The 26,581-nt window shown below is 39.5% G+C and overlaps 1 protein-coding gene across 1 annotated transcript; it reads right to left on the bottom strand.

Moving 5' to 3' along the window:
• Positions 1-223: 223 nt before the first annotated feature.
• tspan14 (tetraspanin 14) lies at positions 224-26,155 on the bottom strand. Its single transcript, XM_062520264.1, has 9 exons — positions 25,877-26,155; positions 14,213-14,307; positions 11,859-11,909; positions 11,400-11,546; positions 11,093-11,263; positions 10,766-10,900; positions 10,028-10,081; positions 5,277-5,390; positions 224-1,309 (listed from the first exon to the last, which is right to left on the bottom strand). The coding sequence occupies exons 2-9, from the start codon at positions 14,291-14,293 to the stop codon at positions 1,241-1,243; spliced, it is 822 nt and encodes a 273-aa protein (XP_062376248.1). The 5' UTR covers positions 14,294-14,307; positions 25,877-26,155; the 3' UTR covers positions 224-1,240.
• Positions 26,156-26,581: the final 426 nt, after the last annotated feature.

The following is a 26,581-nucleotide window of genomic DNA, read 5'->3' as shown; positions in this document are numbered from 1 at the left end:
ACGGAATCTTCTTGTCTCGCCCTCAACCCCCCCCCCCCCCCCCAAATAGATCAGATAAAACAAACATAACAGTCATGTAAATATAGTTACAAAAAAGGTTATAAAATGTCCAATATAATGAGGACCGACCGAAGAAAAACTGACATTTAATTACATATTTTCCGCTAACCCAATAATAAATATAATGGCCTGTTACAGGGATGAATTTTGATCAGACAGCAACTTTGTTTTTTCCCCATTTTATTTGTAAAAATCATGTAAAATATCAAATACATAAGAGATAAAAAAAGAAGTCTAAGTATGTTAAAGGCACATGGTAATACAAAAGTACAAAATCGGCACTTCTGCGATTATTGGAATCCCTAGTGAAGATGAGCAAGATACGGTTTCAATTAAAAATAATTTCTTGTTGAAAGTTTTTTTTTTCTCAGAACAATGCACCAAAAGGTGCCCTTTACCTCATCTTTACCAGGGTTGCCAGTAGTCGTGAGAGGACAATATGTGGAATTACTCATGTCTTATTCAGATAGAAAGACAATCACTTCAAAGTCATATTTCATGACCGAAAGGATACTCTCAGGTTGATGAGTCTATGTTGCTTTGGGTAAATCCGTCAGCTAAATACCAGTCAACCTGTGCTGTTCCCACTAGCTTTCCAGGATATGCACTATGCAGTTTTGTGTTCCGAGCTAGAGCACATGGCAAAAGTGAAAGAAAACCTTTCACATCACAACCACCAAAAGACACCAGTTACATGTTATCATGCTTCCAACTGTGCCAATAAATCTTTGTATGGTATTTGCAAGGATTCTGCATGCATGTTTGGTAGCTAGATCGCTAGTTTTAGACACACTTGCATAGCGCTACTCAAAAGGAGCTTAACATCCAAACACAAAATTATAACAAGAGACCATGTTGATATTTGAATGAAAAAGAAACAAGCAAACAAAGATTTTGGAGTAACAATGATTTCATGGAAATAACAATCACAATTATGTACATACTTCAAAGTGAACTTGGATTGATTTGTGCTTGCTGTCAGCAGGACAAAATCATATGATATTATCTATCTCATCTGTAAAATAATCTAAAAATCCAAGATTACTTTAAAAATATGAATGCATGGAAACACAAAACCCAGACAAAAGCAAACAATCTCCTCTGTGGATATTAAAAGATGAGGGTATCCAACGCAAGTCGCATGGCCACCACTTCTTCCCCCTTCTTCACTTTAGATACATTAATAATAGTTCAACTTGACCTTTTCAATGTCTCCAATTAAAGTCCGTGACAGGTATATGCCCACCATCTAATAAGACAAACAAACAAAGACATATAGACATTTAACTTACAACACAAAAAAAATAATGAAAAGCGTGTCACAACTGACACACAATATAGAAGAGCCTTAATCTTAACATTGTAATTTTGTTAACATTTTAACGTTTTCTGAAATCTTCCTTGTAGTGCTGACACCACTATTTGATAAGAGTGGTCAAAAGATGTATGCCGTGAATTGTTTTGGATATCTTGAAAATGAATCATGAAAATATAATATCCTTTCAGTCGTTACACTTGAGGTGGACAGCTGAACACGATCTGGACTTCGTTGGAGCGTACATTGACTGGAAACCACACAGCTGGATAAACTCAATCAAAAATCAATTTAAAAAATATCAGTTTTACTAGCTGTACAACAAATTATCTATCTTTTATGCCAGGTGAGGGGACTGCGAGTTCGCTCTGCGTTCCTATCGTCTCTGATGTGAAATCAGCTAATCGATATTTTTACTCCTTCTCAGTGTGTACATACGGAAAATATTATGTGAAATCAGCTTCAGTCTAACATGTAATTATTGCCTTTTCGTCAGGTCCTTAACTCGCCAGGCAGTTTCTTTTGGTGGACTAGCTTGCTAACCTCTGGAAATGACACAAACATCAGACACGCTTGGTCTAACATTTTGTAAGACTGCATGACTTGAAATAGAAGTTACATATTTCTACTCTCAATATGTAGAGAAAAACATGATGTGAAATCATAGATTCTGTAAGAAATGTCATTATTGCCATTGTTTAGGTTGTTTCCTCGGTCAGCTGTTTTATCAGTTAAGGTACACTATGTAACGTTTTCAGTTGTTTAACAAAATCAACATTTCCCAATAATGTGGCCTTATTCATGTTAAATTACCAGCACCACCATTGGAAGCAACCTGTTGGCTTAGATATTGTCATTTACATACATAGCAAGGGAAAAATACGAAATACAGCTGTCTGCATGTAAAGAAAAACATGAGCTTCAGCGATGTAAGTGATGAACCCATTTTCTACAAGCCACATGTCTCCCTAACATTCCAACATTGAAATTCGAAGTTCTGGCCAAAACACGGCAAGCGAAAAGTGGGGGCAGGGAGGTAGACTTTGTTGTTAGACTCCCCTAAAGAGTGTCTAAAGGTCTAAAGCTGCCAGTTACAACTGTCGTTCAAAACAATTTACGATTAGATAGTTGTTTTTATTAAACTGCATGTGTAAAGCTTGATATTATTGGGAGGAATTATTAACCTTATTATTAGCCTTCCAAAGCACTATTCCCTCGGAAAACATCGCAGAAGCCCGCTACTTCTCTCTCCCACCACTCCAAAACAAAACTGTTATCTGTCACAGCAATAGGCAAGTCAATTTTGAATCACAATGGTCAACGTTTCAGCACTTTTTTGGATCGTTCTGACGGTAGCCTACATTTATGACTAGGTGCAACGACTTGATTATTTTCAGCCGATAACTGAATGTTATAGCCTATTCGTAGATTAACTGCACTCAAACTACCGTGTGTGACATTGATTTAATCATCTTTATAACAATCTCCAAAATATTAAAAACTAATATTCATATTTATTAAAAACGAAATAGGCCGATATAAAAAAAAATACTACGAGAGTTCCAGAGTTTTTACCTCAAACAACACAAATAAATGAACAGATAGCCTACCTCAAACGTGCTGTATGTCATAATGAAACAACCACAGACTATCAACACGGTTTGACACGAATGAGACATGGCTTAGTGCAAACTGAATCTATGACCAAACGATTTGATTCGTGCACGAAGCGCCATCTAGCTATCATTATGTGTAAGTGACAGCGTCCCAGTCTAAGGACTCAGCGGTCATTTGACCGCCTCACCGCGCTTTAAGTAGTTCACACCAGCACGGCGCTTCTAGTAGGTCGTCAAAGCGGTCAAATGACCGGGGCGCGGCGCTTCTAGGTATAAGTGGGTCAGAACGGCCCGGCGCTTCTAGTGTTAACCCTATGTGTTAAATTCCCATGGGGTTACATATGGCGCATTTCCACTACGGGGTAAAACCCCGGTGTTTGGGGTAAAGCCTCGGGCTTGACGTCTTTCCTTTATCGGGGCCGGCCCAGGGCCGGGGCTCAAACGGCCTCAGGTCGGCCCCGGAGTTGGGCAGGGCCGAACCGAGGCCAGACCGAGGACTTCCAATGGGAGCGGGAATGGAATCAAACGTAATAATAAGGTTTTATATTCAGACGTGTTAGTTGTGTGGAGAATGAAAGTGGCGTCAGAGCACTGCCTTTTTATCACGCTAGCCATCCGTCTTCACGTCTTCCGTGTGCCTCTCCATATTGCGAGGACAGTAACGTGATGAATAGCCTTTGTCTAATACTAATGGGTATATTGGTATGGAGGTCGAAGTGTACATAGGAGAGCTGTGGGGCAACGTAGCAGCAGTGTGGGGACTGGGGAGTCGCAACGAGAATGATTTGAGAATAGAACCATGCTGATTCACTCCACTCGGGAGGTGCGCGTGGTCAGACAAAATAGGCTACAGGTGTAGGCAGTGTGGGGTAGTTTTTATGTTATGCTTTGCAATGAGAAGTACCATGAAACAGTTAGCAGACCCTCATCATCATAGTTGTCTGGAGAACGAGAGTGGCGCCGGGGCACTGTGTTTTTTTTATCGCGCTAGCCATATGCTCCCTCGACAGTGTCAGTGTGCCTCTCCATAATCGCGAGGACGGTAAACGTGGTGAAGCCTTGTCTTGTCTTGTCTAATATCAATAGATGTGTTAGACGAGGTCGACATGTCCATAGGAGAGCTAGGGGAAACGTAGAGGCAGTGTGGGGAGTCATAACGAGAATTAGAATAGACGGAGCCATGCGAGTTCTCTCCACTCGGCAGGCGCGCATGGCAGATCTAATTGCTGCCGTCAGACAAAATAAGCTACAGGTGTAGGCAGTGTGGAGTGGGTTTTTATGTTATGCCTTGCAATGAGAAGTACCATGAAACACTACAAGAAGTGTCACCTGGATGAATAGGGATTCATTATCTTTACAGCAAAAAGCCTGCCACAGATATTTGCATTCCCATCATCTTGCCATTTATTATTTATTATCTACACTATTGATTTACTATTTCCCTGACCATTTAGTATTGCACATTGCACAATGTGTGTTCTTTTTGTGTGTTCATGTCCTTGTGATGTGTATGTCAACTAAAAAAAAAAAAAATCCTCACAAAAAAAAACACAAAGTGGCAGATCTAAAGGCCATAGTCAGACAAAATACAGGTGTAGGCAGTGTGTGGTGGGCCTTTGTGTTGTGCCCTGCAATTAGAGGTACCACACCATGAAACACTACAAGAAGTGTCACCTGGATGAACAGGGATTCATTATCTCTATGGCAAAAGGCCTGCTACATAAATTCGCCGCATCATCATCATTCCCATCATCTTGCTATTAGTAGCCTATGATGATTTACTATTTCCCTGACCATTCAGTATGGTACAATGTTTGTTCTTTTTGTGTTTTCATGTCCTGGTGATGTGTATGTCTGTCAGCAAAAATATTAATAATAATAATATGAATATTTGTATAATAATATAAAAAAAAATGAAAATTCAAACATCAAGATGGCCGCCACCATATGACATCATTATGACATCATAATATGCAAATTAGTTCGATAAATTTAATCCCTACATAAACTTTGAGTCATCCTTAATATTTCTCCAATTTACAGAAAGTCTCTATCTCTTATCACTTTTCAGTTAAAGCCTTTTGAAATTAATACGTCAAAATTGAACGTTTTAGGAAAAAACCTCTGGCGCCTAAAGGTTAAGCCATTGAAATCACTTTCCAAAAGATGATTTTATATTCCTCTTTTTAGTCAACTTTATCATGGGTGCCAACAATTTCAGCCATGACTGTATGCCTTCAAGAGTGCACAAAGTGAACAAAGTGCATTTACACACAGTAACCCACCTGTAGCAGAGAGATAACCATAAAGACTCCAGCTACAATGTAGATATTCCTTGGCAGCCAGTCCTCCAGCGCTGGAATGCAACCCTTAATGTAGATGGTTTCTGCCCATTTATTCTGCAAAAAGACAGCAAAGTAATGGATGTATGCAGGTCATATTTGTATCTGATATAGAGTTGTCCAACAAATACAATAAATGAATAAAGTTTTTTTAGTTGATTGTGATGAATCGAAAATGCTGTTTGAATTATAAATGGTGCACTTTAAAAGCGTTTACCGGTAGTCTTCACGTTTAATGCCCTTTTGCCAGCTATTGTTTATAATAGCCTTGTTTGTTTGAGCCACATTGATAGCACAATGGAAACGGAAGTGTGTCATGACATGATGCTTCACATTTCTGTTTGCAATTGAGAATTATGAGCCTGGCAGCCACCTAGCTATCTAAGTGGAATGCTTTCAGTCGGCTCGGCGTGTGCTTCATGTACAGTCAACTCCAAAAGTATTGGAACACATGCTTAAACGTACACTATGTAGTTTTTGCTCCCATCTAGTGGTTAAATTTGATTTTGCATGCACGCTCTAGCGCCACACGTTTTTAAATGTGCGTTGCAAGATGGCTAGAACTACGGGAAGTTGAATGGGTCGAGATTCATTCAAGATGTCTTCTACCACTACTTCGAGTTTTCTTTCCAGTGATGATGTAAGCTATTCTAAAGTTCTTTGAATAATTTGTATGATCATGTATGAGTAATTACTCCTCGAGCAACATAGTGACTTACGTTGTCATGCTTATATTGTTTTTACATTAGCTTACTATCGTAATATTAGCATAGCAGCAGCTAACAACTTGACATGACAGTATAGGCTAATGCTTGTATTGCTCTAAAGGCATGAACTATGTCACTAAGTGCAGTGCTTGTCTGTAGGTTAAGTGTGACCGTCTTCACGCTGCTTCTCTGTGTAACGCGAAATGCAAAAACGCGTTTTTCCCTAGCGGTAGTGTTTAGCGGTAGCGGTAGTGTTTTATGTCCCTCTCGGCAGTTCATATTTTTCTATACACCGGAAAGACATGGAAGACTTCCTGTGAACGTCCCTTTCAATGTAAATGCCGGGAAGTAATTCTCCGGCCAGCAGGACGAGTCAGATCATTGGCATATGTTATTTTACACCAAAGAGGATCTATTTATGAATGAAGACGTTGACTTGAGGTACTAAAACACTTAAAATCCTACATAATGTACCTTTAAAGTTTAATATAAAATCATCTTTTGGAAATTGATCTTAATGCTTTAAATGAAAAAATTAGGAAATATTAAACCTTTAATGACATCAATTTTCTTTGTGAATGGATAATGTATTGTAAATAAATAAATGTTTTCCTTAAAATATAGGGGGTCATAAGTATTGGAACGCCCATGTTAAATTCCCATAGAGGATTTTTATTTTTATTTTTAAAGGCCAGTTATTTCATGGATCCAGGACACTATGCACCCTGATAAAATCCCCTTGGCCTTTGGAATTTAAATATCCCCACATCAACACTATACCTTCACCATACTAAGAGTTTGGCATGCTTAATGTCAGTTATTAGCTGTTAGCTGTTGAGCTCAATGCAATTCAAACCAGCGAATTAGCTAACAGCTAATAACTGACATTGAGCATGCCAAACTCTTTCAAATTGGCCGCTTTCACGTGAGATTCTCATGAGACCTTACGCCCTGAATCACGTGTATTTTATTTGTTTTTCCCAAGTGAAACTGCAATGACCCAAACAACCACCAGGTGGCACTTGTGAGCACGGCATTTACCACTAGCCAAACAATCCAAAATTGAATTAAATCCCAAAGCAAGCTGAACATCTTTTCTGCTTTTAATAGCCTAGTCTCACGACAAAACTTGTTATTGTTTATGAAGGTGTCTTCTGTTAGCCTATTTTATGAAGAGGCATCTGACTGTTTAGTTTAGGTTTGTTTTGCTGTCACTAATGGTTTCATGAGGTAACAAGGCCAGTTTCCACTAAAGCATAAGCCTATGTCCTAAGCGCAACTTGTGTTCTCGTTTTTGGGTCAATTCATACATTTTATTTCAAATGTGTGGATAGGCCGATGGTACGCTTGTTTTTATGCTGGCAACAAAACAAAATGGTTCACGAATGTTATTCTTGATTCTAAATGCGGGAAACAATTAAAAAATGAAATGTCCCATTTTCCGACGCACAACAAACCTCTTGCCTAGCCTACGTTAGGCTATGATTATCTGAAATGTAAGCTGGCTGTTGTCAAATTTGTAAAATAAGATAGGCTTATGCTGTTTCATTCCAAACCGAAAGCGAAGGAGGGAGAATGAATTATGAACTGAACGGTTTTGATCAGGCGGGAAACAATTAAATATAAAATGTCCCATTTTCCGAAGCACTACAAACATCTTGCCTATTTAAATATTCTATTATTTGGGCCTATTATAAAAGTTGGGACTTTTTCGTTAGAAAACAATTTCATTTGAATTATGGACTGCCTTTGAATGAAGTTTGATCGGACTTTCAGTTCACAGAGGAAAGTTTCAAGACGCTGAGAAACACGTTTGCCCCGTGGCATTAACGGTGGCTTAATTTATTTCAAAAGGATATGACCTCATGAATCCGGTTGTTTGCCGTTCTACTTGTCTTTTTTGACCTATAATGATTATAGGGGATGCATCTCATATATCACTGCATTGCATTGTAGGCCTATTGAATATTGACAGCTTTGAAAATCGTAACATTAGGCCTATTTTCAATCAATACAAGTTGTCTTCTCCTATATTTTGTTCAGCAAATTTGACAACTGTCAGCTTAAATGTCAAATCATATTTCCTTCCCTTTGTCGCCCTAGTATTGAGAGAAACGCAGAGAAACGAGAGAAATTGAAAATAAACACACAGAGTTTGTGAATACTAAATAAATGTTTGCATGGGAAATGGACAATTTCAAGAATTCTGGTGTACAATAAGATAGCTTGGATGCTCGATTGGATGAACGATGACGAGTGGATGAGCGATTTTTAAAATCAGCCATATGCGATCAGTCAGAGGGTCGTATTCAGATATCTGCTGTGTGTGCGGATTTTTCTGTCCGAACCCGACACAGTTAAAATGTCATTGGTTTCTCATACTTAGGCTATGACAACTTAGGCTATGTTTCTTTGTGTGGAAAGCCTGATTTAATTAAGCAACTGTAGGAAGGCATTCAGAAATGTCAAAAGGTGAGCGCAGAAGCTCACACGGGGCAACAAGCGCCAACACAGGCACGCACAAGAAGCCCAATCATATAGCCACTTGAATTTAAATGAACATAGCTCAACCAAAAATGGGCAATCTAACTGAACAAAACACAACAGGTCCTGTGGACCTATCTAAATGAAATTCTAATCAACACGTGTCGCCAGTACGGTGTACATTTTAGGACATCCTCAGACTCAGGTGTCAGACTCAGGAAAACAACTGTCATCTTCAGACAAAACTGTCTCAGCGTCAGAAAAAACTTGTCATCCTCAGACAAAACTATGTCAGCGTCAGAAAAACCTTGTCATCCTCAGACAAAACTGTGTCAGACAATGCATGTGATTTGATAAACCACTTGTCCGTTATCTTGAATGACGTGCTAGGCTACTTCAAGCTCTTGCCAAACCCGGTCGGAAGAAGAGTGAAAACATCCTTGCCACCAATAAATGTCTTCAAAACCATTCTCTGTTCATCTTTTAAAGAATGAATACTCGATAGATTCGACAAAACGGTTGAAATAGCAGAATCAATGTCAGCACAAGACTCCTCGCTGCGTGCCGCCATTGTTGTTTGAATCAAACACTCGCTTCGGCGCTCCTGATTGGTTCATAATTTTTTGCTCCCTGGAAGGAGTTTGGATTGCCCTCGAGCCCAGACCCTTACCCCGCATTCACACTGTCTCCGTCCGTCAACGGATCTCATTCACTTTGCATGGGGCAGACTCGAAATGCATTGTGGGTCCGTCCGTCGCTTCAGCTCCGTTGCCTCCGTCAAGAAAGTTGAGAAATGTTCAACTTTTCAGGCAGCAACGGATCCGTCAGCCAATCAGATCACGTGTATGCAAATACACATACGGCAGATCCAACCTCCGTGATCCGTTGACGGACGGAGACAGTGTGAATGCGGGGTTATGTGGAGCTCAGCCAAACGCTTCTGGTGGAGCATGCCGGAACTACAAGGGTCTGGCGAGAGTCAGGCTAAAATCATGGTGCTCTGCAACATATTTTGGGGTACACTAATCAGTGGATTGCCTCACCTTGTTTTATTTAATTTACAGTGTAGTAAAAATACCAACTACAATATGTAAATATATTAGGCAGCTTGTCAAAGTTAAAGTCAGCAAGTAATACATTGCTATCCAACACCTGAAAGTTCTATTTGGGTGGCAAACTATTTTATTCTCAGCGGAAGCCACATAATCATAATACATTTTAAATTTCTAATTTTTAAAAACACATTGTGTTCAACGCTCTGTTTGCCTCCTCAGGAATCATTTTCAGACAACGACTAATGGAATGCAATATCTCTTACATATATAACAGTTTTTTTTTTTTTTTCTTTATGTTAATTTTCACATGAATGGTGATATGCACACACCCTGAACCAAGAAACCACACACAGAGCACCCCACTTCACATATTGAATTCCAATTAAACACCCACCCAAACACAGTCGGTGGAGGCAAAACACCTCAAACAAAAAACAGAAAAACTCACCAGTGTGCCAGAGGATCTGACATCATAGCCACACTGCGTGTTCACAACATTATCCTGTGTAGACAGAAAAAAGCTAGTAAGTTGTGAGTCAATACATACAGTGGGTATAGTAAGTATTCATACCCATGCTAAAGTTGACTAAAAAGAGGAATATAAAATCATCTTTTGAGAATTGATTGTAATGCCTTAATTCAAAAAATGAGTAAAAATCAAACCGCTAAGGACACTAATTTTCTTTGTGATTGAAGAATGTATCGTAAATAGATAAATGTTCTTCCTTAAATACAGGGAGCATAAGTAATTGACCCCTATGTTAAATTCCCATAGGAGCAGGAGGATTTTTTATATGTTTTTATTTTTAAAGGCCAGCTATTTCATGGATCCAGGATATTATGCATCCTGATAAAGTTCCCTTGGCCTTTGGAATAATTATGCTCATTGAGCTCAATGCAAATCAAACAGGCTAATAGGCTAACTGGAAAAAGCACCATGCCAGTCTCTAGCTATGGTGAAGGGTATGTGATGATGTGGGGCTATTTTAAATCAAAAGATGATTTTATATTCCTCTTTTTAGTCAACTTTAGCATGGGTGTGAATACTTACTATAGCCACTGTAAATGTCGAAAAAACGGAAGATTATTAAGCTGCCAAACACCATGTGGAAACAGAAGAAATGCAGGCAAAGCAAACAAACACAAACTGTATTAGGAAGGGAGAGATGGGTGGAACAGAACTCACAGCAGGGTCACTAAGACAACAGGAGAAAGGGACTCCACAGCTTTCCCTGCTCTTCTGATGGCTGTTCCCCTGACTACAGTTGAAGTAAACATTTAGATTCCAGTCATTGGGGTCCTTGGCACCACAGCAATGGTTCTGATATTGGGAGAAGTTCAGTATTACATAATAAGAAAATGCATCCACCTGAACTACACAATGTCATGTACAGTATAGCACTATGTAAACCATGCACACACACACACACACACACACACACACACGCGCACACACACACACACACACACACACACACAACTTGACTCTGCCACTAGAATCAGGGATCCTCACCACGCGTTGTAATGAATCAATCAGATTCTGAAGGTCTATGTCTTCACGGTAGGCTTTGACATTCTGGAGAAAGAAATCATTGACCCACTCCCTCACATAGTCTTGGAACATAAATGCAAGCACTGCCACTGTTAGCTCCAGGAAGAAGATTAAGACAATGATTCCTGAAAACTGCATTAAAGACATAAAGAAGAAAAAGTCAATGGCAGAACCTTTGCACAGAAAGATTTAGAGTGAAAACCATTACTGGCTTTATTTTCATGTTGTGGCAATGGATGCATTATGAATGCCCCAAGAGAGAACTCACAAACTTAAGGAGGCATATGTTTTCCCTCAGTGCCCCGACACAGCCTGCAAAACCCAGGATAAAGGTAACTGTGCCGACCAACAGCACCACCCACACTGGATCAAAGCCATGCTGCCTGGTCACCTGCGTCAGGTCCAGCAGTACTCCCTTATGGAACAAAGAAAATATGACTTCCTCCAACATAAACACTATTACATATATTAACATGCAATATCTGCTCCAACATCCTTCTACAGTGAAAATTACCCAAATTGAGAGTCTCTAATTAAAAAAAAAAAAAAAAAAAAAACCATCTATACACATTTTTATCCTCACTGTGTTAGTGTTATGTTTAACGCAACTGGGAATATAAGGTTTAGTGATTATATTTCTCTTTTGGTTTCCCCCGGTTCCCTGCCTACCATTATTCTATGATAAGCACCTTGAGTAAAATGTATTTGTTTGGACATAATATCTCACCTTTTCACTCCAGGCCCAAAATCCAGCACAAATGAAGAGAGCCCCTGCCAGCTGGTTAGGATGACACAAAGAGATGTAACAAGCTTATATGATAAAAGTGATGATGCAAAATGTGCTAAAGTGAAAATATCACGTTGTCCTGGCAACACGATTTCCAGTTCTAAACAAACAAACAAACAAACTGCAAATGGCATTTTCTATTGCCTCACTGTGCTGTTTCTTTCTAAATGAAAATAAATCAATTTTAAGCGGTGAAAATCACTACCATGTCGTAGCGTTTATGTATTCTTCTGGTGTACTAAAAGGAGAAGTTCACACTAGCATGAAAAACATAAAATTAGCTAATGTCAACCGATGTCAACTCGTAAATTGATTCGCGCAAAAACATGCCTTTTTCTGTAAAACAATCATCTGGCATAAGACTTCACATTGTGAATTTGGTTTGTTTAGAACAGAAATTTGGTTGCTACGGAGACATGACATCACACTTACGCGCTCTATTCAGTATCTCACTCTTTGAAATAAGGATAAAAATAATACATTCTAATAAAGCAGGAGAAAAACCCAATTTAAACCAAATAAACAATCTGTCCTGCTATTCAGAGAAGCCTTAATGAATTGTCATCCTACTAATCACTTGTTGCCTCAACCTGATAAAATCACATTTTTCACAAAAGCCTGGATGTTGCCCCTGAATATATCATCTGGCTGCACAGTTACAATACTTACTCGCTCAACATTTTATTGATACTGTAAATGATGTTTTACCCTGACTAAAATGGAGATGACTTTTTATGAAAATCCTGTCTGTGACCAATTTAACAACCAAATCAGTGCACCAGAGCTCTATTCTAATTGATTGCAGTCACTTACAAGGAACTTTTTCTCTGTGTCTCTAACCATTCTCCTTTAACAGAAGGATCTCTGGCAGAAGATACATTGTATCTCAATGGGACCTTTCCGGCAAAATAAAGTTTAAATAATGGCCTGTCACATCGTCATTGGCTAATTAAACTAATTACCCAGCTGTGTACACTGACGGGTTCATCTCACCAAAGCTATAAAATCCCTTTCCCTGCATGCATACGACAAGCTCAGATAGTGACATTAATACTACACCTAGACATTTTATTAAATAATGTTTCAATAGCCTACCATGGAATACCAAAGGATTAGAATATATTATTGTTATGGTTATGGTTATGGTTATTTAGCAGACGCCTTTGTCCAAAGCGACATACAAATAAATAACAATACAAATTAAATTAACAGTGAACAATTACAAAATAGGGAGAATAGCAATATTATCAATAAAACAATCATTTTAAGCACTAACCTAATGAGAAATAAAACTATAAAATTACATCCTGATGAAAAAGGGAAAATGAGTTCCTGATATTCATGACAGCACACTTTATAGCATAGTTGTAGCCTGACTAGCCAGACCCACATCAAGATGTAGGGTCTGGGCACTCACCACAGGCAGGGCTCAATCGGAGGCGTGGGACAAAAAGTTGTCTTTCAAATTCCCTCCCCACTCAATAGGATTAGCGCTACAACGATTCATATTCTTGTTTTCAAGTAGCAGGATGCTTAACGGTCACAACTTCTGGTCGCAGGTCAGTCTCATTGTGTTAAGTCCGTCTACCGACTCTATATGCGATGTCAAGTCAACGAAGAGATGCTAGACTTCCCCGGCAGCAAGGGGCGTCTAGGCTTGCATAGTAGCTAGCTAGCTCATCACAATCTACTGGTTGGACTGTTCAGTTTCCCCATGTGTGCTTAAGTTTCAGGAGATACTTTTGGGATAACGGGCCAGAGTTTACTTAAAGAAAGGTTTTGAACAGGTTTTGAACAGAAGCGCTGTAAAGTGTTGAAACTTTATTTTTTACTACACAAACAATGTTCTCAATGCTGGAGTTCATGTGTAGAGACACTGATGATACTTGTTATTCATTAGCAATATATAAAATAAATAAAAAAAATGATGTGTTATTCACATAAATTCTAAATGTCCAAATTAGTTATGAATATATTTGAAATGTCACAAAATAGACAAAACTTGAAATTTGACCTCGATTGACCTTTAGACCTCAATATTTGCCCTTAAAGGTCAAGTTCCATGTAGGCAACTGGGTAATTCTGAAACCTTAATCCATGCTGACCAGTTTTTGAGTCGTTAGAACGTTAAGACAGAATGAGTTTGACCAAGTGTGGGCCTTTAACAAGGATAATGTGCCAAATTTGGCCCGTGTGCCCCAAATTGGGAAGCCCTGGTCTAGGGTGATATGGTGGTACTGTGTAATAAACTCCAGTATCAAGGTCACATACAGGTCATAGGTCAACATACTTACCCAAAATACAATATTATAGCTGAACATAAGATATTTGTAACAGCAGCTGACTTCAGCACTCTCATAGCGGTAGTAATGCATTTTCCGGTCTTGTTCTGTAAAACAAAAGTACACATACACATACTCCTGAAACAGAATAAATATTGGTGACAAAACAAATCTAGTGTTGTTTATGGCTATGCAAAATACAATGTGTTGTTGTTATAGCTACTAAGCTAAGTTACCCCGTCGATCTTGATTCATCTGACACTGCACAAACTTGGGTGTTATGACTGATGTTAGACTTCAAGTTACATTGTGTAATGTCTTGGTTTTATCTTCCAAACATATGTGCTCATTCATGTGTAATTACTTCCACCAACAAATGAAAGTATTCTCGTAATAGTAGAATCTGCCATTTAGAATACATACGAGCAAGTCTCCAGTATGCCAACAGCCATGTTTCGGCATCCATCTTTATCATACATTTAGCCAAGGAGGCACATACCTGAAATTCTAGCTCTGTCTTTCGCATTAGTCTGTCAGCGACCGGGAAACCCCTCATCGCTAACCCCTAGCTGCCGGGAAAGCCCTAATGTTGAATCTCTGACTCTTCATACGGATATGGAAGACCACATGAAGACCAATGAACTTACTGAGTCTGTTTGTGGATATATTAACTTTTGTGTCGATGTAGTTGCCCCAGTGAAACAGGTCAAGGTTTATGCAAAGTGTAAACCGTGGATGAACGAAGAGATTAGAAGGTTGATAAGACTAAAGAAAAAAGCCTTTGTAAAAGGAGATACAGAACTTTTAAAAACAGTTCAGAAAGAACTTAGAAAGGAAATCAATAAGGAAAAATATAGGTATAAATGTGAAGTAGAAAACCATTTTAGAGAGAATAATATGAAGAAGGTGTGGGATGGCATGACGCTTATGAGTGGGTATGTAGGCAAGGGAAAACCTGAAAGGCATCAACTGAATGGCACCATGGAATATCGCATATCTGACCATCCATTGTTACAATGTTACAAAATGCGCAATCTCTCCATGCATGTAGCCTAAAGTTATAAGTAAAGTGAAAAGCATAGGCATGTATTAGAGATTTCTGTTAAATACATTTTATTTTCAGTTGTCAAAAGTGGTGGGGACAAAATCTGTGTTAACAAGTGCTGGGTAGGCTACATGTACCCAGCGTCGCCGGTTAAAATGAACATGCCTCCGTTTTAAAATAGCCTATACATTTCTAAGTATTCCTATAGCATATGAATGTAGCCTAAATGTCCATCTTGTCCATCTCTTTCTTCTTCGCCTTGACAATAATAGCCTAAATGCGATCTTGTAACCGTAATGAATTCATCCAAGGTTGCCTATCGAGTCTTTCAGGTTGAATTTAAGGCTATTTCCTTCTGATAGGCCTATAGGCGATTTTCTAAAACCATTTTCATTAATTTCAACAATGGTTTATTGAAACGTCGTTTGATTAATTTCGCCAGTCATCACCTTCATTTTAATGATTAAATGAGACGGATTAAATGAGACGGATATGAGGAGCATTTTTCTCCCTCTCCATTGACCAAAACGTTGCTCTGGCATCTCTGCTGGACTGACTGAGTTATAGGCTACGTCACGTGAGAGAGCTGTGAGGTAGGCTGTAAAACATTCGAAAACTCTGCAACTGCAATCTGACATGCCGAACGTCATGTCTCTTTTCTCCGCTTGTCACCAGTGCGGTGTCTTCGGGTTTTTCCGTGTTTTCCGGCATGAGCCGAACCTTCATGTTATTAGGGCGGTCTTATGTTGCCCCCTTGCGGTTGCAGTTTTAATTACAAAGTCCCGAACCTTCGGGATTCCCGATGTGCAGCAAAGAAAGGAGCATTCTCAACCCGTACCATCTGTATCTCAATACGAAAAAAGCCCCAAGAGCCTATGTTGAGTAAAAATGTGTCTTCTGAAGGCCTAAACAGAGCCCAGCCAAGAACTCCAATAACATTTTGATCAACTTTGAGGGACTGCTATGACCATGCAGGATCATCCAGACTACTGGTGGTGATTTTACTGCATGCTATTCCTATTTCTGCACCAGCCTTAGGGGTGGCACGGTTCACAAAATCTACGGTTCGGTTCGTATCACGGTTTAGGGTCACGGTTTTCGGTTCGGTGCGGTTCTTGTTGTTATTTTTTCTTTTACTCTTTAACACTCCAGAAACATATTTCAGCACATACATGTAGCTTAATCATCCACAATTAGGCTAGAGTATTTAGAGAATAGTTATCATGCAATAATGCACAAACTGAATTTGACTTCACATAAAGCACATTATTGTCTGAGGAAACTTTAAGCTTCAGTTGAGATTTTGATAAAGCAAGAGGGAAGACATTGATGATTTCAACAATCTTTTCATTTATTTGGCAGGGATGGTGCACCAGCACAAAATGTAGGTCGTCCACCCATATTTTTCATTGCATCGCCTTTTTATCGCTTTCCTTTCATATAGTGTGAATGATTTTTTAACAAGATGTAAAGCTTGTCTTTATTTGAAACACACACACATTATATAATTATTTATTCATTCTATATACTGACATGTCTGATATTCATAACAGCAAACTTTATGCAGATTATAGCCTACTATTCATTATAACTCCACCTCTAAAATTCAGCTGTCTGGCTGAAGCCTCAAAATATAGTAGGCTAAACAAAGTAGCAGGCTAAGCTCATCATACTCTACTGGTTGGACTGTTCTGTTTCCCCACATGTGTTTTAGTTTCAAGGTAAGCTAATACTTTTTCTCCTTGGGACAGGCCCATTAAGCCTTGGAGTTGAAAACATTGGTATTGAGATGGTCAGTCAACTTGAATGCAAGAGATTTTATCAAATGTCTGATGCTAACCGTTTTTAACAGTAATTTAGCTAATCGTCTTCTGTGCGTCATTGCGTTCACGATTGTGAATGTTCTATTTGGATTAATGTGCATGTCGAGGGCGGGTGTCCATTGAGCGCGCACGAGAGCGGGCCAAGGAGAATGAGTTTACTTCTACTGTTTGGTAAAGTTGCACGCATAGTCTACAGTTGCGGAAGAACATGCTTCCACCCGAGCAGGGTCAGGTGCTAGGGATGATCTCTCGCACTTGCCATTTCTAAAACCTTGCGCGCAGCACTCAAAACTCCATACTCCTACTCTCGCACGTAAGGGAAACACGTCGTCACATATGGGAATCAATTGCGCATGCCATAACTAGCCTGAACCGCAGGACCGTACGACGAAAACACACTCCGAACCGTGACATGCGAACCGCATGGTTCGGAGCATTTTTCAAAAACCGTGCCACCCCTAACCAGCCTGCAAGATTTGAGCCTCCTACAAATTCTAGTTCTTGAGCAATGACCTTGTGAACTTTGACAAAAAAAAGAGGCACAACAAATGTAGTACCCCCCTCCCCCCGTAACACTGGCTGTTACTTGAAAAGAATTGATCTTAGCACAAATACATTTTACAGGGTGTCTCCTGGGTAACATAGGTGCACATGGTATTTTCTTCAGATTTTTTGAGACGCAAGTGCGTGCGTTCTGGTTGATTTGACGTGGAATGACCAAGAGAGCAGTCCATCGCCATTCCCTACAGAATTTGACTGAATTTTAAAAATTCTGCACGGTAGATTGGGCAAATATTCCCCAATCTAGGTGTGCAAAGCTATAATAGACATATCCAAACAGATTGAGGGCTGTAATGAAAGCAAAAGGAAGCTATACAAATTACTAAGTCAGGGGTATGATGACTTTTCCAATCCTGTTATTCTAGTTTTTAATTTTTTATCAATTTTCAGAACTGTTGACTTTTCTTTCATTATTTTGATGTTGTACAGCTAAATTTGTGAATAAAACTGAAAAATATTGTTTTTAAAATGGGTTTTGATTTCAGGCTGTAAGACAAAAAAAAATTATACAACAATTGGGTTCTATGAAGCTGTTTCTTTGATTCTGATTGGCCGAGAGACGTTCCATGAGTTGAAATATCCCACGATAATCCACTCGGACTTTTCACAGCTAATAATAAATCACTCCGCGATACAATGTCATGTTGTGAAGTGTAGAACGAACTGTCAAGTTGCATCCAAGCTGAAATACAGACGCTCACAACATAAAATATGACGGAGGTGGATATTAGCTTGTTGGATGGCATGTAGGCTAAGTAAAATAGTGATGTTTCAAAGCTAAAAGCATGTCCTAACCAGACGCAATGCGAGCTAACGTTTATTAGGCTACATTGCGTGACAACGGGAGAGATAGAACTAACGACTGGCTTTTGGCCATAGCAACGTGCTTTTAGAACTAACGACTGGCCTTTGGCCATAGCAACCATTTAGAACTAGTAACGTGGCAGAGTAGTAGTTCTACAAACAAGACAGTTTTAGCGATTTAAACGTTTACATTATAATGGGAAATTAGCGCAAAAAACAAGTGGTAGAATTGTTGTTTAAAAGCAATATAGCACTCGTGATCGTGGGTTGTTGCTGGATATTCCCACGGGTGGTGTTGCCTGCGCCACTCGGCCTCCGGCCTTGAGGCTACGGCCGAACAACACCCGTGGGAATATCCAGCAACAACCCACTCCCACTCGTGCTATATTGCTTAAGTAACTATTTCAAAAGGTTATAATGACTTTCTATAGGCACTGTACATCTTCCAGAACAGTCACATCTTGATCAGAGAGGGTGATAAGGTCTTTGGCATAATGTCTTTTTCTTTTCCAAGTGCAAAATAGACAGCAGCTTGTTGCTCTAATGATCATGTCATAGCTTGAGTTCCACCTTGTAATGACATCTTGTCGCAAGATGCGGTACTGGATAAAACGGCCGATTTTGTCAATAGGGTGTTTCGTTCAAAGTCCCTACCACTAGTTGGCAGACATGTCATACTACGTCCCCGACTCAGAATTACGTCATGCTTCTATGCAAAATATTCGAGCTAGGGCACTTTAAACCAATGCGAAATATCAGCTGAGCTAGCTTGCGTGTGAGCCATTGTATCAGAGCGGTATTGTGAACGTAAACGAGTATTAGCATTAGATAATCGTCTAAACACATGGAAAAAGTTTACCAGGACAGTTGCTGACAGTTATTCTGAAGGGAATAACTAGAGATGACAGGGATTTGTTTATTCACACGCGTCTCCGCCTAGCAATGCTAAAGCTGGACAACGTGAGAGGTAAGTCTACACCAGGGGTTCTCAAACTTTTTCAAGCTGGGCCCCCCCTAAGTGGGTCAGATGAACTTGGAGCCCCCCCCACCCCGATATATATAGAGATAGATAGATAGATTGATTGATTGATAGATTATAGACCTATATTAATACGCCAATCATCTACTAGGCTAGGCTGTTGTAATTATTAGGCCATATAGGTTATTATTACTATTGTTACTATTGGTTATAGTTATACTGTAGTATTAGTAGGCTATAGTAGGCTATTAGCTAATTTAATATTATTATTGTTGTCGTTCTTAGGCTCCATGATATTATTATCATCATTATAATAATTATTATTACTATCAGCATCATTATTTTCTGGTTGGTGGTAATTATAGTAGGTATATAGTAGTAGGCCTAGCTAGGCTATTATCAATATTATTTTTTTTATTATTATTATCATTATCATCATTACTATTATCATTATCATTATTATTATTATTAGCCTTTGTTATAATCTTTGTCAAAACGTTGTATGTGGTCAATGTGAGACGTGGGCCTGCTTTTTTTGCAGAGATCTTTAATTCTTGCCTCAATGTTAGATAAACATAGCCTCAGGTCATCCTCGATCTGTGCTCGGTTGCGATATTTAGTAGTGAGCGAAGTCAGTTTTGAAAAACCTGCCTCACACAGGTATGTCGATGCAAAACGAAGGAGAACTTTTAAGGCTACGTCGGAGAGTTGGGGGCAGGGTGGGACTACACTTTGGCCTTCATGCCCCGTGAAAAAAAAACCTATCGTACGGCCATACGCTTTTGTGCCCCTGGGTTGCCAACCGTTCCGTAGAATACGGAATCGTCCCGTATTTGACATATAAAAGTCTTGTTCAGTATTGCAATTAAGTGGTGAGCGTTCATTGAATGCATGCGTGTGCGCGTTTGAGTGACAGAAAGTGAAACCAAGCTAAAACGTTGATGGCAAGCTCCGCTTCAACCTGTCGGAAGGCTATTTAATTATTTAACAACATTTAATAGAACGACGTGGATTTTTGCAACTTCCATACAAACAAAGAAAAGACTGTACAACACATTGTTAAGCATTGACGTAGGCCTATTAGTCAAATTTGAATATACATGGTCAGAAGATTGTAGCCTAGTCTTTCATTTAAAGATCTCCAGATTTAGCCTACGCCTATCTGCACGGCCGTTTAAAATAGACAAAAGTTGGTATTGTTTCCTGAATCCTTAGCCTACAATCAGGCATTCAAATGACATTTCATTATAAACCATAAGTTTTCGTTGTTTGAATTCATACAGGCTATATCCGAACTTTTCCTGCTGCTGACCAAGTAATTTTGCCGTAGCCTAATATGCCGCCACAGCTGCTGTGAATGCAATCGCGAAAAAACTGCAAGTGATGAGCGCCCTGCCACTGAATAGTTCAACCTCTCTAACACGCTGCAGATAATGCAGCAAGGCTATATCCTCCTCCATACTCCCGGTGTAATAACTGCACTCTTCTGCTGTCAGCCATGCACAGCTGACAGTGCGCCCGCATTTATTAGCCGTCATCATCTGCCCAGTGAACCAAACGCCCGTCTTTTTTTTTTTTTTTAGCCCTTGATGACTGGTCCGTGTCACGCCCCCCTTGGGGTGTGTTCGCGCCCCACCGGGGGGGCGCGCCCCCCAGTTTGAGAACCACTGGTCTACACCAAGCACAAACGTGGATCCTTTGCCCAATGTCAGTGTTAGGAACATTATTTCACGGGTCTAGGTGTTCATAGGGAAGTTAGAAGACCCTCATCAGACGTGTTATTTGTGTAGAGAACGACAGTATTGGTCGGGGCACTGGCATTTTATCGCGCTAGCTATTTTGCCCTTTCGTTTTCATTGTGCCTCTCCATAATTGCGAGGACAGGTAACGTGATGGAGAATTTGTCTAATACTATTTGGTATGTCGGTATGGAGGTCGAAGTGTCCATAGGAGAACTGTGGGGCAACGTAACAACAGTATAGTCGCAATGAGAATGAGAACGAAAGCCACTCCACTCGGAGGCGCGCGTGGCAGATCCAGGGTGCCGTCAGACAAAATAGGCAACAGGTGTAGGCAGTGTGGGGTGATTTTTTATGTTATGCCTTGCAATGAGAAGTAGGCATATCGTGAAACAGTTAGCAGACCCTCATCAAACGTGTTAGTTGTGTGGAGAACGAAATCTTATGGTCGGGGCAATGTGTTTTTTTTTTTTATCGCGCTAGCCATATGCTCCCTCGACAGTGACCGTGTGCCTCTCCATAATCGGAGGAGGACGGTAATGTAGTGGAGCCTTTGTCTAATATCAATAGATGTGTTAGATGAGGTCAAAGTGTCCATAGGATAGCTTGGGGAAACGTAGCAGCAGTGTAGGCAGTCGCAAGGAGAATGAGAAAAAACAGCCATGCTGATTCACTCCACTCGGGAGGCGCGCGTGGCAGACCTTACCTACAGGCTGTCGTCAGACAAAATAGGCAACAGGTGGGAAGTGTGGGGTGGGTTTTTATGTTAAGCCTTGCAATGAGAAGTACCATGAAACACTACAAGAAGTGTCACCTGGATGAATAGGGATTCATTATATTTACAATAAAAAGCCTGCTACAGAAATTTGCATTCCCATCATCTTTCCATTTATTATTTATTACACTATTGATTTACTATTTCCCTGACCATTTAGTATGGCACAATGTGTATTCTTTTTGTGTGTACATGTCCTTGTGATGTGAATGTCTGTCAACTAAAAAAAAAATAATAATAATAATAAAAAAAAAAAAAACACAAAGTGGCAGATCTAAAGGCCATAGTCAGACAAAATACAGGTGTAGGCAGTGTGTGGTGGGCCTTTGTGTTGTGCCCTGCAATTAGAGGTACCACACCATGAAACACTACAAGAAGTGTCACCTGGATGAACAGGGATTCATTATCTCTATGGCAAAAGGCCTGCTACATAAATTCGCAGCAGCATCATCATTCCCATCATCTTGCTATTAGTAGCCTATGATGATTTACTATTTCCCTGACCATTCAGTATGGTACAATGTTTGCTCTTTTTGTGTTTTCATGTCCTGGTGATGTGTATGTCTGTCAGCAAAAATATTAATAATAATAATATTCATATTTTTATAATAACATAAAAAAAATCATGAAAATTAAAAAATCCAGATGGCCGCCACCATATGACATCATTATGACGTCATAATATGCACATTAGTTGGATACATTTAATCCCTACATACATTTTGGGTCATCCTTAATATTTCTCTAATTTACAGAAAGTCTCTATCTCTTATCACTTTTAAGTTAAAGCCTTTTGAAATTAATATGTCAAAATTGAATGTTTTTGGAAAAAAAATTCTGGCGCCTAAAGGGTTAAGACAGCTGCTGCAGTGGTGCTTCTGTGGAAAAAAGTGACCACTCTCCTGCCCAAAAGACGGGAAACCTGGTTTACTCCCAATCCCTTCTGGGAGGCCAGATCTACAGTGTGGGCAAAACATCCAATGTGTAGAGACAATCCAGCTGCATTTGAGGCATTGACAATGTTCTATGCCTTCTCAGTTGTCACAGGGATGGTTGCATTTTGTCTGTCCATTTCCAGTCCACTACCACTTCCCTCAGCACTTCTGCCAAATGTTCACTTGTGTGAGCTTCATATATGGGACGAGTTTGAAGGACTGGATTTTGAATTTCCCAGTCATCATTAATGTAATGAAGCTCTGTGTTGCTCTGGAGGTCCAGCAATCTAGGCCACTAAATGTGCACTGCTCAGACCGTCAATAACTTTCTCCTTTAGATTACTGAACATGGAGAGTATCACCGTAGCTGTGAGGTGTGTTCTGCTTGGGATTTCGCAGCGTGGCTCTAGCACGCAAATGAAATGCCTAAACCAGAGTTTTCCACTACTGAATAAGGTTGCGACTATGAATACTCCTAAGGCGTTAGTAATTGTATTAGCGCGACTGGAGTACTTGGAAGTTTAATTCCAAATGAAGACGGAGTAGTTTGCGTTGCAGTTGTTAGCTTAACAGATAAATCTATATTTTTGTGGTGCCTCCAGAGTTGCCCTGCCATGTTAGTCGAACTGGCAATGGTTTTTGTCCGCTTGGCAAGCCGACCGGACGTGACATGGGGGCGTGGCAGCATCAATGATTCCATTTTTAGAGGGGATGCATCCCCTCTATTGAAATCCGGTCGCTTCTTATTATTATAATAATTATTATTATTCTTTTTACCTTTTTGTGCGCGCTATTCAGCCCGAACCGCTTAACGTACAAACTTGGTTGAAACACCGTTCCGTAGATCTTACAAATATCTACTAGACAATCTATTTGACATTTTTGAGAAGTTTATACTTTTTGAGATATTTGAAATTAAAAGTGTATTTTTCCCCCATAGACTTTAATGGAGAATGTGATGTCATAATGGGCCAGAACTCTCAGTTCCCAGTCTAGTTAGAACACTGCCCTGTGAATCCAACTGTCACTTTTAAGCAAAGATTCTAGAACAGAGCTCCACTATAGAATCTTTGCCTTTAAGCATACAATCTGGCTCTCCCTGAACTACACATAGTATAGAAGTGTTTCCTGTGTGTCAAAATAAAAGTCTACCCAGCAGATTGCATCCCCTCGTGTAATTCCTCGGGAATTGCATTTCTAGTTTATTTAGAAGTTCGAGACTGTGAATTAATTTCGATCGATTTCAATTTAAAATCCTAGAGATGCACCGATTGCAATTTTTTGGCCGATTCCGATTTGTCATAGAATTTGACATGCCGATAACGATTTTAGCCGATTCAGATTTCATTTCTTCTAACCACTTTACAGCGGACAAAAATAGTTATTTTCTCTTTTCTTTAATAGAACATGTTAATATAGAAATGTAATCAACTTATCAATAATGGAATGGCTGGTAAAAGAATATGAACAGACAAGCTTCTTCTTCAAGTCTTCTTCAGCTGCAGTATCAAACTCAGGGGTGTGATTCCTCTCTCTCTCTCTCACTCACTCACACACACACACACACACACACTCAATACAGCAACAGGTTTTGTGAATTCAATAATCTGAGATGTTCATGTAAGCCTTACGTGCATGATTTACAGTACACATACTTGATACTCTAACATGGATAACGAATCAGAACTGTATTTTCTATATTAATGGCTATTCAGTAGAAAGTCATGTTTATGATTAAACTGGAATCTGACAATGCAGACCCAAGTCTCATCCTCACAAAACATGCTAGTCTTACATGTCACATATTAATATCCAAAATTCAGTATTCATGTCCAAGCTTTACAGTACACCATATCAACGCACTGGTTAAGATTTAAAATATGGATTTCCAATCAGAACTGCATTTTGTAGATATCACAGTCACTTTCATCAGATTAGTCAAATTAGGTGTATATGACATCTAAAGACCTAATATACCTGTCTAACATAGCGTCACCAGCTGTCCAAAGACAGAATAGTTTTTGGAATTTATTTACAAAATATTAGTTACATAAATCTGATGATAGCCACATGCCCAAACTGCTAACCTGGTCTAGTGCCACCAGCTGACCAAATAGTTCATGTGACAGACATTAGATACTATGATAAGGCTGATACTGACATGCCTCACTCATATGGCTGGTGTAGCCCCCCCCCCCCCCCCCCCCCCCCCCCGTCCCCGCAGGTATAGGCTGGAAGGAGATATTTTGAATAACTACCAGCTGTTGTCTGCATTGCACTGCATATCACAAAATGTATGTCATAAACAAATTACTTAGAAGCATGTCATTGTACCCTACATGTTTGTAATGTAAAGCCACCCGGTGACTGCCAACAATGTAAAACATCAAGAGGTGAGCAAGTGCTTCCAATGTATAAAACATGCAGAAACAAGTAGTGATAAATATGTGAATTTCAGATTTATGAGAACGGAGGATTGTGTTTTGTGAATTGTGTCTTCATGTGAAATGTGTTTATGATATTGACAAATTATGGCTAGATTTAGTAAATGTGTTTAGACAACTGGTCATTGGGTAGAGGATTGGCTTTTGTGTTTTAGCATTTGAGAAAAACTGTAATGCTCACACATAGCTAGCTTACAAGATAATGTGTTTTCAGGCTGTGAAACTTAATATCGATTACGGAAAGAGTAGGCTACGGGACAGGATTTTTTTACAAGTCTTGGTTTTGGGTTCCGTTTATGACAGACACGTTTTCACAAAAACTGAGACGGTGCTTGGGCGAACTGCTTTTACCCGATTTCAACCATTCGTATAATAGTCACAAAGTTCATAACTTGGGAGTAGGCTACGTAATGTTGAAGCGTAACGTTACGTTAACTTGTAGCGACATGTTGGCTAGCGATCTTAGATGCTGAGAATTGAATTATTTTCATTGTGTTTTGCGATATAATAAATGCTATTACATTATTTGATGTTTGGTGCTTTTAAAAAATACATTAGTAAAATAACTTACTTGTCAATGCACAGAAAATTAATGTTGAAGTCCCGCCATTTGGTCAGTAACGTTGTCGTGAATGGAGCGGAAGGGTATCGAATTCTCCAACACTGCGAAGTCTTGATCCAAGAAAACTGATTTTCTATATGTTCAACGGAATTTGTTTTGGTCACTTGCTAGAACAGTTCGTCCGCATATAGCTAAAGATTGGCGAAACCACCATGGAAACCACAGACACTTCTGACAATCCACTTCCTGAAAGACTTCGATGTTGCTCTGCGCAACGCTGACTGAACAGCAGCGTCAAAGATAGTAGGCTAGATAGACTCCGCCTGTTTACAAGATGTTATGGCATGCATTCGGGGCCAAAATGCCTAATAAGAAAACGCCTATGCAGTAATGACAACCCAGAGAGCAATCATTGGATCTACATTAAATCAGCATTACTTTGTCAACTTTAACTCTTTGGCCGCCAGGTTTAGAAAATAGTAATAATAAAAATATATATTAATTGAATTTTTACATACAAATTTCAAGAGGGCATATGGCTTGAAAGTGTTCAGAGATAAACATTGAGTGAACAAAGGTTTATTAAGGGGGTCAATTTACTCAACTAATTGGAATATTATGACATCACTGGATGACAACCACATCAAATTATGCACTTTATGCACTATGCATTGTTTTTTTCTCCATTTCACCCACATAACAAACGAACAGGAA

Source organism: Sardina pilchardus, chromosome 18 (assembly GCF_963854185.1).
Source record: "Sardina pilchardus chromosome 18, fSarPil1.1, whole genome shotgun sequence".
In the NCBI taxonomy this organism is placed as follows: domain Eukaryota; kingdom Metazoa; phylum Chordata; class Actinopteri; order Clupeiformes; family Clupeidae; genus Sardina; species Sardina pilchardus.
The sequence above is the reverse complement of the archived record's forward strand: the minus strand, read 5'-3'. Positions and strand labels throughout refer to the sequence as shown.